The 12,278-nt window shown below is 52.8% G+C and overlaps 1 protein-coding gene and 1 long non-coding RNA gene across 4 annotated transcripts in view; one reads left to right on the forward strand and one right to left on the reverse strand.

The window, feature by feature from the left end:
- ADAMTS10 (ADAM metallopeptidase with thrombospondin type 1 motif 10) overlaps positions 1-12,278 on the forward strand; it is a 58,170-nt gene that overhangs the window by 4,384 nt on the left and 41,508 nt on the right. For both annotated transcript variants that reach the window (XM_072845151.1, XM_072845150.1), the window contains exon 2: positions 7,019-7,357. In XM_072845151.1, the coding sequence (XP_072701252.1) occupies positions 7,270-7,357 (88 nt within the window). In that variant the 5' untranslated portion in view covers positions 7,019-7,269. The remainder of the gene's footprint in view (positions 1-7,018; positions 7,358-12,278) is intronic.
- On the reverse strand, positions 4,363-6,014 carry LOC140643431 (uncharacterized). 2 transcript variants are annotated; one of them, XR_012039577.1, is made up of 3 exons: positions 5,630-6,014; positions 5,239-5,384; positions 4,363-4,785 (listed from the first exon to the last, which is right to left on the reverse strand). It is a non-coding gene; the product is annotated as an uncharacterized lncRNA (long non-coding RNA). The 2 variants fall into 2 exon arrangements; XR_012039576.1 differs by having other exon boundaries at positions 5,239-5,456; positions 5,892-5,999.

The following is a 12,278-nucleotide window of genomic DNA, read 5'->3' on the forward strand; positions in this document are numbered from 1 at the left end:
GTGGATCCCTTCCCCTGTCCAGGACTGTGCTATTGCTGGGTGCAGGGCTGGACACTGCTGTGCCACGGGGATGCTGTGCTGTGTGGTGGTAGAAGGAGCTGCTGATCTCTCTGCTTGCTGCAGGTCCCGTGGTGCTTCCCACAGCCCTTCTGGGTAACCAGAGTCCCCTCAGATGCTCTTCTTGGGAAGCTCAGTGGAGCTCTCTTGTCTCTCCAGCTTCAGCATATGAGACTGTGCTGCACATGGATGCACGTGGTGTGCAGGCGATGAGCGGGGCTGTAGCGTGGCTCTGCCCTCTAGCATAGCACTTCCAGTCTGATGACCAGACACGTTTTTGTCGGAGGGTCCCAGCACAGGTACAGCGCTACAGATGTGTGGGGTATGGCCCTGCCCTAAGGCCAGGTTGACAAAGGAGTCAAATTTAGGGTGCCACACTTGGTGTGTGAGCTGCGACAGGTCTTTGTAAGGTGAGTAAGGTGACTGTATAAAACGTGCTACTGCCTGAACTGGGACAAACAGCATGTCCCTTTCTCAGACAGATCCCTCCTGGAGAGAGCCGGTGGTGGTTATGCAGGTGAGTGGAGCTCAGTGTTGGCACAGGAGGGTGTTTGTCTTTATGCAACCCCAGGGCTCGGTGCCTTGTGTTGCTGTGTTGTGTAAGCACGAAGACTGCTGAAGGGCTGTGGCGGGAGCCAGCTCTGCCGGGCTGCAGATGGCTGCACCGGGCTGTTGCAGTGGCTGTGTCTGCTTCCCTGCCTGCTCAGAGGTGCGAGTGCTCCTGGCCCTTCTGAGAGCCTGGGGCAGTCTCCTGGCATCCCGAGCACAGCAGAGCCATGTCGCTTGCTCCATGCTGGCACAGGGGAAGCAGTAGGAGCACAGGGAGGGAGCTGCTTGTGCAGAGGCCCAGGAGATCTGGATTGTCTCCTGGCTGCGCTGAACCCCGCAGAGAGAAGGGGTAGTTTTATGAAGGCAGAAGGCAGTCATGCAGACATGGAGATGCCAGATATAAAAACAGCACTCGTGCATGGCGTATCTAGAGGTATTGGCGGTGCGTGATGGCATGCAGAGGGGCGCGTGGGTACCGAACACAGACGTGCCTGCAGGTAGTGTATCCTCGTACAGATAATGTGTATCCTCATGCACAGCCGCACACAAACAGCTGCAGTCGTGGTCTGCATGCATGCGGATGACGTGCGTGCTTACATGCATGGTGCATGTGTGTAGTTGGCAGGGGCACTGTACGGTAGGCGAGATGCACTTTCTTTTAATGACTGCTTGGTTGCCTTTCTAATTCTGCTGTTTTGTGCATGGCTGAAGCCAGCAAGGAGAGTGGTGGCAGGGGGCCAGCAAGTCTGGGTCACATGGAGCTGCTCCAAACTATTGCATAAGTCCCGTCTGAAAGTGGACCTGCTTGGTGGAGTCATCCCCTTAAAGCAAAAGAAGTCCAAGGCTGGGAGCATTGGGTTGCTCGGTAGCCACCTTACATCTGGCTGAAGTTGACTGGTCTAGCAGCTAGATTTGGGCTCAGCCCCGGGGCTCACACTGCCCCATACCAAACACCCCTCCCTGATGATGATATGAGCTGGCACTTCTCTCATGCTTTCCTGTTGAGGATCTCCGAGCATTTTACCACACTTGGAGAAAGGCAATGACCCCAGCTTTCCAGATAGGGCCAGATCCTTATGTAACAGAGAGATAGGATTTCCAGAAAGCAAAGCAGTCGGTGTCAGAGAGAGGTCGGTGCTCCCAGCTCTCCACTCTTATGCCCTCGCTTTGTCATGGGTTTCTTTTGCCCCTTTGCTGGTGAAATTAAAGATCCCACTGGATTTTGGAGAGGAGCAAGGGGGTAATTCAGTCCTTTCCTCACTAAGATTGCACTGAATAGACTTGAATGTAAAACAATTCTTGTGTTTTTTAAAAAAAGTACTCCTACACAGTACTGGAGTGAGCCCAAACCCCTGTGAAGCTTGCTTGTACAAAGGGATAGAGGGTGTGCCCGGCTAGAGCACAGCAGGGCCCGGTGCGGAGCGCAGCAGCGAGCCTGTAAGAGGGAGCTAGTGGTCTGAAGGCAGCGAGGGTGTTCCTCTGCTCACCCAGGCTGGTACCAGGGTGCTGGCAGGGGGACAGAGACCTGGGCTCAGACCCCTCACCTCTCGGGTTCAGACTGGCAGCATCAGTCTGGATTTCCCACGTTGTTGGTGAGCGCCTTTGGACGGGGTTGGATCTTATTTTGACTGCGAAAGCAGCATCTTTCCTCCGGGCAAACTCTAAATTTGACCCCGCAGTCGCTGGGATGGGTGTCTGCGAAGAACCGCTCTTAGGCTGAGATGAAACAGCCCTCACAAGCGAGGTGGGCTGCAGCGGGTGTCGTAGGTCCCCTCTCAGCCTGGTGGATGCCAGCAAGAAAGGGAAAGGCAAAAGCCCTTGTCCTTACTCCAGTGTGGGCTTGACAACAGGAGCAACCGGAGGGATGGCGAGGGGATCCGAAAGGGTTGCTGTAGGGCAGTGTAGGCAGTAACAATCCCAGGGCTGGAGGCTGCTGTTTTCTGGTGAACAGTGATAACTACGTGTTTCTAATTCTTTGCTTGCCATGCCCCCTGAGAGGCCAGGCTTGGAGCAGAAAAGCAGATTAAGGTTCAAGCTCTTGTTTTCAGTTCTGCAGACCTGTGACTTTAACCCATTTTTCGCATTCTGCAGCCAATGCACCTAGCAGTGAGCTGCTGATTAGTTAATGCTGAATTTTCTGGTTTTAACCCACAATGCTACTCTAGAGCTGAGCAATGACTTCCCAGCGGAAGTCCTGTCGTGCCGGCAGGATGACTGCAAAAAGGCTTCTGCCATCTGCAACTCAGCACGTTTTCAACTTAGCAGTCCAGCCAAATATTTTGTCGGGAATATCGGGACGGTCTCTTGCTGAAAGCCGGGGAGGTCTCGGGAAGCTTTGCATCCACCTGCATGCTCACCGCCCGCCCGGCCTCTCGCTCCCTGCCGCAGGAGGTCCAGTGCGGCGGGGGGAGCAGTGCTGTTTACTCTGTCCTCAGGAACGTGCAGGAACCTGCCGGGAGCTGGGGTGGTGACTGCGCACGCATGAAACTCCCGCAGCCCCAGGGAGCGCAGCGGGCCAGCAGCCCCCGGCTAGCAGCAAGCGCACGGCTGCATCGGCAACCCAGCGCCCGGAGGGAGGGACCTGCCTATTGCCATACCCTGGGGTGCGCGGCATCGAGGTGGTGAGAAGGAGCTTCCATCCCGAAGCTGGCCAAGCTGTGGGCCGTGGCGTTGCGATAACCCCGGTGTGGTTGGCAAGTGCCAGTACCCCGTTTTACAGAAGAAAGAAGAAGTAACCATGAGGGCCGGGGACCTTCATTAATTCGTTAACGCCGTTGCTGATAGCACAGCCCAGAAACACCGTTGGGGGTGAAGCGGTGTGGCTGCAGGGCACTGCTCTTGCTGTTCTCGCTGCTCGCAGGCGCTGCATGTCGGGAAGATGTCAGTGGAAGGGCCGGGGGCTGGGGGGTGCGCTGCAAGTATTTCCTCACACCGGGGAAAGCTGGAAGCAGAAATCTGTGTTTGTATTTATTTCTCTCTCAAAAAAGGGAAAAGGACACCTGAGCTCATAATTTGCAAAAGTTGGATGAGAAACCTGGAAGCCGCTGGGCCCTGCATCTTTAAAAGCAGTTAAATTCCTCTTCTCTGCACTAGGAGGCACCTTGAACCTTCCTCTTGGCCCCGAGCAAAGCCCATCTGCTTCCTATTACCTTCCCATAAAGCTGCCTCCCCGGCCAAAAAGCCAGGCTTTCAGGGAATTCTGTCTGCAGCCCCGATGTTGAAATTAGTAACAGTTGTCATCTGTTTTTCTTTTTTTCCTCTTCTCTTTGCTTTATTCCAGCTTGAATTTTAAACCCCCTCCCTAGCACTCCCCCTGCTTCTCACATGTTTTTGGTGTGGGAAGAGGCAACCTCGAAGCCGCCACCGGCCCCGGCGGCATCGGCCCCCGCTCCCCTCATCCCCACCGCCGCCGCCTCCTTGCACAGGCGGCCCGGCCCACGGGTTCACGCGGTGAAAGCCACCTTGGCGCGGGGAGCGGGGAGCGTCAGCCGCTTGCGGGGCGTCTGCCAAGGACAACGAATTCCTCGGGAAGGAGCAAATCAGAACCGGCCCAAGCGAGGGAGGCACGAGACCGGAGAGGTCACCCTGTGCCCCAGGCCTCCCCGCGGCCCCTCCATCCCAGCCCGCGAGACCCCAGCGTCCCGCCACCCCCGGCACGGGCCCGGACTCCTCGGGCTTGTCCACGCCTGCCGGTCGCTGCTGCTCACAAAGCAAAATCTGAAAACTGAGGTTATGGAAAACTTTATATGTATTGAAGCAGCCGTGGAGCCCACACTTCTCCAGCTCTCTCCTTGTTACGGGTCCTTCTCTTGCAGGAGACGGGCTCGTCGGGGTCTCAGAAGTGAAGCGCCGCTGGGAAGGGGCCATGTTTTCCTTGCCGTGTGAGGAGGAATCAAAGCCGGGCCCTTCCCCCAGCCCGGTTTACAGGAATTTTGCAGCTGTAATTCCTGACATGTGCTGCTCCAAACATGCCTCCTTCCCCCAAGGTCGGGGCTGCGGGGCCTCGGTGCCTGCAGCTCCCTCCCAACCCCTGCTGCGGGGGCTGCCGAGGAGCCGGGACTGAAGGGGAAGGGCGGAGGGGAGATGAGGGCACCGGTCACAACTGCCACAGCTCAGGGTCGCGGAGAGGCGGAGGAAGGACGGGAAATAATGACAGCTTTGAAGAAGCGGGTTCAACAGCTGGAAAATGAGAAAAATTAGTAGTGTGAAGCCCAGGAGAAAATATACTTCAGCTGAGCAGCTTTCTGTCCGCAGACCTTGGAGCCGTGACAGGATTTAAAAGCTGGAATCTCGAGCTTTAATAGATGCTGAAAAATGCTGACTTAGGGGAGGGCCGCAGCATGCCCGGCTTTCGTTTCGCCTTCTCCCTTTTCCAGTTCACTTCCCGCAGCCCCGCGGGGAGCAGGCGCAGAGCAGCTTGCAGCAGCCGCAGTGCTTGGCCGTGCATTGCTGCTGCCCGAGTTTGCCCCCTCTGAGCCGCAGCCCGGGGGGTGAGGCTACAAAGGATGCTGTCGCCAGGTGGACACGGCCTCATGGACCCACAGTGCTGATCTCAGCATCCTCGTGTCGTGGTGGAAGAGGGCAGAAGAAGTCCTGCCAACCCTCTTGCCTCCACTGCCTGCTTCCCTTTACCTGTTGCTGGTTGAGCGGAGCAGCCCGAGATGAGATTTAGACAGTTTTTCCCCAGTCAGGCAGTTTATTCTCACGGTTGCTGGTCGCGTGTGCAGTCTTCGAGGTCGCTGTCGTGGGTGTTGTGTCTGGGCTTTGCAGAAACCAACCTGGCAAGTGGCACGAGATGGGACTGGGGAGACCATCCCAAGGCCTCACTGATGGTCTTTGGCCATTTTTAACTGTAAATAAACACTGAAATATCTTAACATTTAAAATATGAAACTCCAAATTGTGATTTAAAGATGCGTGGTTAATCCTCCCAGCATTTCTGTCTGGTAGAGAAAAATCATTAACTCTTTTAGATTAATTATTGGGGCAGGAATCACCTCTCTGATTTCTTCTTGTACCTCACCTATGTAGTCTCTGGAGATGGGTGTTATTCCAAGCCCCCGCAGCACAAATAACATTAACTGCATAGTAAAGATGGGAAAACAGAAGTAGAAACAAATTGCAGACTCCCCTGGGGACACGCGGTGAAGGGGAGCGTGGCAGACCCGAGGAGGACCCAGGCTCTCCTGCCCTGCGCTCTAGCCAGTAGTTAGTCTTTGCTATTTAAAACACACAAGAGCAGAGCAAGGCAAGGGTTAATTATGTTATTCCAAGTGTTTCCTTACTGGGATGAGGACCACACACACCACGGCTATTGACACCTTTGCAAAGATCACCATCCTCCCGTCTCCAGCTCCCTGCGTGCCACCATCGGCTGCTGCGCAAGTCATTGCTGCATCACCGGTCTGAAGTCAGGCTTCAGTATGTATTTATCTGTCGCCTTTGCAGGAACGTTTGCATTTTGCTGCAGGGCTGCTCTCGAGCAGAGCATCACTGTTCAGATATTTGGGATTCTCCAGGCAGTAGTTAGGTATGTGCCATATTTGTTGCATACATCATCTAATCGCTGGATAGAAACAAAAACCACAGGCTTTATGCAACTCTCCAGCACTGTGAGTTTTGTATAATTGCCTCAGACTGAGTGGAAATTATCTGGAAGCCAAAAATCTTTCACTGAAGCAATTAGCAAATCATTTTAAATAACAAATACAATTGGAATCTCATGATCCATTTGTGGATAGAGCTGAGGGTAAGGGTGAGTTCACTGAATGGGTCCTTTGTTTTCAATCACTTTTTCAGGTTTAGCCAATACACTTGGGGAGCAAGTGCGCTTCTCTCAGTGCAGTGGTGGTCATTAAAGTGTATTTTAAAGCCAGGGGAACTGGAGTAGAGAGGATTTCTAGGTTGCTGCTCACTGCCACCCTGCTAATGCTTTTTTTGCATGCTCTCCTTTAAGAGATCAGGTAACTGATACCAGGTCACTGTTCTGTCTGTGCTTCCTCGTGGGCGTTGCCGCAGGACAAAGGGTTCCCATTTATTCTGAGCTCCTTTTCGCCAGTATAGGTATATACCAGACCTTCAGTGCCGCTGTCAGAGCGGTGCAGGGGCTGTGCTGGGAGCAGAGTTCACCCCCGGGAGAGCACCCGGGTGTGCAGTGTCCCTGTAGCAGGATAACGTGGCTTTCCGATGCTGTGAACTGACATGGTTACTTGCATTTGCGTTCGCTTCCCATCCTTTTCCCCCCTTCCTTTTTCTTTCCTTCTTTCTTTCTGTCTCACTCTTCCCTTCTCTAAGATCGGGCTTTCCTCATTCACCCTGCACACCATTTTCTCCCTCGTGTCTGGCTCCTCCATCCTTTGTTTCCCCTCTGCCCGTCTCTGCTGTTCACTCATCCCCACCCTCTCCTCCGCAGGGGCAATGCCACCGAGAGCCTGCCGTTTGAATTAGCCCATGCTGACCCCACTGCACTGGCCCGGGCACAGCACGCTGCAAAGACACCGTTGGCCTCGCTGCTTTGGGGAGAGCACGGAGCGGCCAAGGATGCCTGCGGAGGGACCGAGGACTCCTGTCTCTACATAAGCGGTGGCCGAGGGAGAGACATGTTGGGACAGCGCCCTTTCAGCTGGCACAATACTCCCTGCACTGAGACAAGCATCGCTAACCATGGCAATAGCTTGGAGGCTTCTCATGTGGACTGTCATCTTCACTGCTGCTGTGTGCAACTTTCCCGGTTACACGTTCCAGTCACAAGGTAGGGATCGCTGTGGGGAGGGGAGCTGGATCCACCCACCTCCGCTGGCAGAGACCCTAATGCTGGCCCCGGGGGAGGTATTAGGGTAATGCTGTGCTGGGGAGTAGGTGGAGACACCCCGAACGCTGCTCTGCTTGCTGTACTGCAGCAGAGCTTCTCCTACTGAATGTGCAGGTGTTTTCCGTTGACCTCCGAGGAAAGGATGTGTTCTGCTCTCGGATGTTACGCTCCTTGACTTTTGACAGGATTCAGAGCAGTGGGGTCTGTGTAAGATGAGACCCACGTACAGGCGTAGAAAGCGAAGGGGATGCGGTAGCAATAGAGGAAGCTCCCCTTCCACTCGGGTGGAGCGGCACATCCTTGGATGAATAGAGGCTTTGTTCCGAGGAGGGTTGTGTGTGTGCAGCCAGCTGGTGTGCTTGTGAGCAGTCCCCTGCGCGTGCAGGGATGGAGGTCTCTGCTGGAGCATACAGATACAGCTGAGTCTGGACAGATGTGTGCTGCTGGAGGAGCACTTTTAGTTTGTGCACACGTTTCTGTAAGTGCTACCGTCAGTAAATGCTCAAACCTGCTCAGGTATGAGCACTTTGTACCTGTCTTGTATGTCTGTGTGTTTCTAATGGTCTTATGTTTAAATACAGAGCCACACATGCAAGTGATTGCAAGGAAAGCAGAATGTGGGTCTCTTGTACATAGATTTGTGCCTTTGTAGATGATTTTATTCCAGGTTAGGAAGGGACTGGAAAGTGAGGTGGACTGCCTTGTACCCAGCCTAGGGTACAAATACAGCACTGGTATTAAGCAATTTAACTACCCTGTGTTATCTTGCTGTATTTGTGCAATTTCTTAAGAGGCAATGTGAACACTCCCATCAGGCTCCAGAGGTAAGAAGAAAGGGCTCTGAAGTTAGACACTTACCTGTGCAAGGTGTTAAAACCTCGGCAGCATACTTACGCAGCCATGATCCTGAAATACCACGTGTGCCCACATTAATTGCAGTAGGACCAAAGTCAGCGATGTACCCGGGCTGTTGAGTAGTGCAATGCCATCGGGCTGTAGTTACGATGGCTGTGGGTTGCCTTGCAAAGCAGAACTGGAAAGAGGAACAAAGGCAACCGAAAGCCACGCGCCATCCTGGGTCTGAACACTGTCTCGTTGCTAAACGGGGGCACTGCCATACCGCAGCTTGTGCTGGGTGAAAGGAGAGGCAGTCAGACACAGAGCTGCGTGCTGTGCAGGCGCTGTGCAACGTGCAAGGTTACACAGGCAGATTTTCTTGAATCTGAAACAAGCACGGTTTCTGGTCCTTTTCGTGAAAGCCTCTGGCAATGCCTGGGGTGACTGTTCTGGGCTTCCCGCGTCCGTCAGTTCACACCTCTCTCCATCTGCAGCACCACGTTCGCAGTACAGCGACGCTCTGACGAGGACTTTGCTGCCAGATCACCTCCATCCTGACTCACAGCAGCTCAGATCCTCCCTCGCTCACGATTCCCATCACCGTTTGCTAATACACCTCAGTCTAAACCCGAGGGCTCACCAAAATTACAGTTAATGCATTTGTGCTCCCCCAAATACTGGCTTCCCCTGAGCAAGTCTGGGGGATGAGTCTCAGCCCATGATGTTGCTGGGAGCACCGTGCCATGGGAGCACCACACCAGGGATCGCAGCCTGTCCCCTCCCCTGTCCCTGCCCAGTCCCGAGGGTCAGGCTGCCCCATGGGCCCCTCTTGCTGTCAGAGCGCTTTTTTAGGCTCCCTGCATCCGGAATGGTTGGCGTCAGGCTATTGAAGTTACTCAACACTTCTCTTCACCACGCTGCTGAGATAGTAAGTACATAATCCTCATAACACCCTTTCAAGAGGGTGAAACGCTGTTATCTCCTCTTAGCAGTTGGAGGCATGGAGAATAAAGGCCAGTGTTTTCAACAAGCCACTGATTTTGACCAAGTGACTTGCTCCAGTTAGCAGTGGAGCAGGATTCACGTGCCCCGTGTGCACGACTCCAGATCAGTGTATTTATTTTATGCAGGAAAAAGATTAAGGTATCATAGTCATAAGCTGTAATTATCTTTGTGGGAAATAGCAGCCCAGCGTTGAAGGCCTCTTCAAGCCAGCAGAGATGTAACAAGATTCAGATGTAATGTGTACACTCAGGCTGCAGTTTTTAACAGTGCAGGGAACAGCAGCTCAAACAATTGACCAAGGATTCAGCACATGCCCACCGTTGCTGAATGGATTTTAATCAAAAGGAATTTTCCGCTAGTGCCTTAGTTTAACCATAGTGATAGATTAGATGCTCTCTGTTTTATTGAACGTTAGGTGAGGCTAATCTCACTGCTCCCAACTCACATGTAAACCGATGGACACAATGCCAGGGCAGCCTGAAGCCGTGGGATCCCCTAGCATTTTCCACAGCCATCCCTTAGGAATCGTGTCTGGGCTGCAGCTGGGGCTCCTCTTTGCTTTGGTGACAAGACCAGAGCAAACATCTGCTTCCTTTTCATCCTTTAAGCAGCTCTGTCATGAGGCAATGGTAAGCATACAAGGAGGGAACAAAATCCTTCCTCCTCCACTTTCACCTTCCCATTCTTCTTCTTTTTGTTCAGCTTAGCCCTCTACCTCCCCTGTGCCCTTTCCCTTCCTCTGCCATCCCTGCCCCTGCAGATGTGTGCTCCCTTTCCACCAAAAACGGGGCAGCGAGGTACCTCTCCCCATACCCCATCCTTCCTGCTTCCCAGCTTTCTCCCTTGCCCTGTCCCGGGAAGTCTGTGTTCCTCCAAGAGTGCCCAGTGTCCCACACAGCAATGGGCAGGTTTTCCTGGACAAAGGCTTTTTATAGCATCTCTTCTGAAGAATTTTGACAGCTCTCTGGAAACAGCAGGCTGCTTATCACCAGTGCAAACCCTTCTGATACAGTGGGTGCAGTACTGCACGTTTCAGGCCAAGATCTATTAATACAGCGTGAAGTGGCTGAGAGGGCAGAAGGAACATGATGGCTTTTCTGGAAGGAAGGAAGGAAGGAAGGAAGGGCCAAACAGAGCCGCTCTTGCTGTTGGGAGCTCCTAGTATGGTCTGTGATATGGGGAGCATGACCAAGGCAGAGATGAGCAAATGAGGGAATAAGGGAACATCTGTGATGTTGGGTGGAATGCACAGGGTTAGGGAGTAAAAGAGGTCCTAATCTCTTAGAGCCTAATCTAATCTTTTACATTTTTAGAGGAGAGCAAGGACCCAGCTGTAACACTGGACGAGGACACTGGCTTCTTCCTTGTGTTGAAAGTCTCTGTTATTTTTTCCCGTTCGTGGCATCCCCACTCTAAAGCGTCACTTCCTAAAACATTCATGTGATGCAGGGCACTGCTCTTAGATCTTTCTTCCTGTTCCTCAGTTTCCAGAGTGACATGCCTGAGAGGATGCTTGGTGACCGGCACTACAGCAAAAGCAGGTTCTCACACACAACCTCACCCCCATGCTCTGGACATGTTTTTTTCCTCCTGGATGTACCTTGCAGGTCAGGATCAGAGACCACAGCCCAGGGTCCCAGGCCCTTTCTAGCCACTGTGTGCGCAAACCTCCTTCCGAGTCACTACTTTGCAAGACCATGTGGACTGCAGAAAGGGAAAAAGAAAAACAAGACACTTCCGATAGCAAACTTTTCCAAGCCTGAGGTCATTGCTTAAGTGCAAATAGTCACTCTTGTTTGCCTGGCTGCATCGCACGCGAGGCAGTGTGATGCAGGAGAAGCTGAAGCACAGGAAGTTAAAAAACTAATAATTATTTCTGGCTTGTCGAGGCAAGGGAGAGGTGCCAGAAGTGCTTATGGTTTGGAAGGATGGGAGCTAACCCCTAAACCCAGCTGGTGGGAAGGACTGTCCCATTACCAGTGGCCAAGGAAACCACTCTGTCAGGCTCCCACACTGGAAAACACACTAGAGAAAAAGGAAACTTTCCAGTGCTGCCATGTGGTAAAAGTGTAATTTGGAGTCCAAATTTATGATGGCTGGGAAGACTTTGAAGATGGGTGCTGTGGAGCCAGGCAAAATGCAGCCACCCTGGAGCAGCCTGGCATCTCCCATTTGCTTAGGAAACAACTACAAATAGGATGCAGAAAGCACAGTAAGAATATTCCAGAGTGAAAAGAGGGCAAATCCTCTCCCACTCCATGAGCAAACCTCCAGCCATGAGGGGTTCAGAAGAACACACTGTGATGGGGGGAGCTATCCTGTCCAGTGCGTGATTTTTTACATCTTCCAATGAAGCCTCTGGTGCTGAGGGCTGTTAGAGTCAGCTGGACCTCCAGTCAGATCCAGTCTGGCAGTCCCTGTGATGTTTTGCTTGGAAAATGCGAAATTTCTGTAGAGGTTGCAGAGTGCCAATTTCTTTGACAGCCAAAAGTGTTGCGTTACTGTGTGAGTGCAGGCAGACGTTTTGGACAGTGACCTTGTCAGAGCACATTTCCTAAGTGGTACGAGACAGGCTCAAAAACTCAAGTGCCCCAAGAGAAAGTGCTAAGCCACACTGATAGGATAAAGAGCACCAAGCTGGTGAGCTGGGAAGGCAGGACGGTGTCATAGATAGAGACCTGACTGGGGAATTGGAATGTCTGACTTCTTTTCCTGCTGCCTTTTCAGCACAGCTGGGGAATTCTGGTTACCCTCTTTCTTACTTTGATTGCAAGTTTGGCATTGCAAGGATGTTGTCTTTGTGCCTCTTAGGAGGATGCCTGGTACCTAATGCACTAATGCAGCTGTGATTGGGAAGGCTGGTATGGTGCTGTTATTATGTGAGTTATCAGAGTTAGCAGGTCCACATGGCAGCTGTAGATGTTCTGAAGAACCCCACAGTTCCTTAGCGAGACTGTCTTCTCCTGAGACATTGTCGCCCCAAGGCTGATTCTGGCTCATTTTGAAGAGACCTTATTGC

This window comes from Ciconia boyciana, chromosome 24, assembly GCF_034638445.1.
Source record: "Ciconia boyciana chromosome 24, ASM3463844v1, whole genome shotgun sequence".
NCBI lineage: Eukaryota > Metazoa > Chordata > Aves > Ciconiiformes > Ciconiidae > Ciconia > Ciconia boyciana.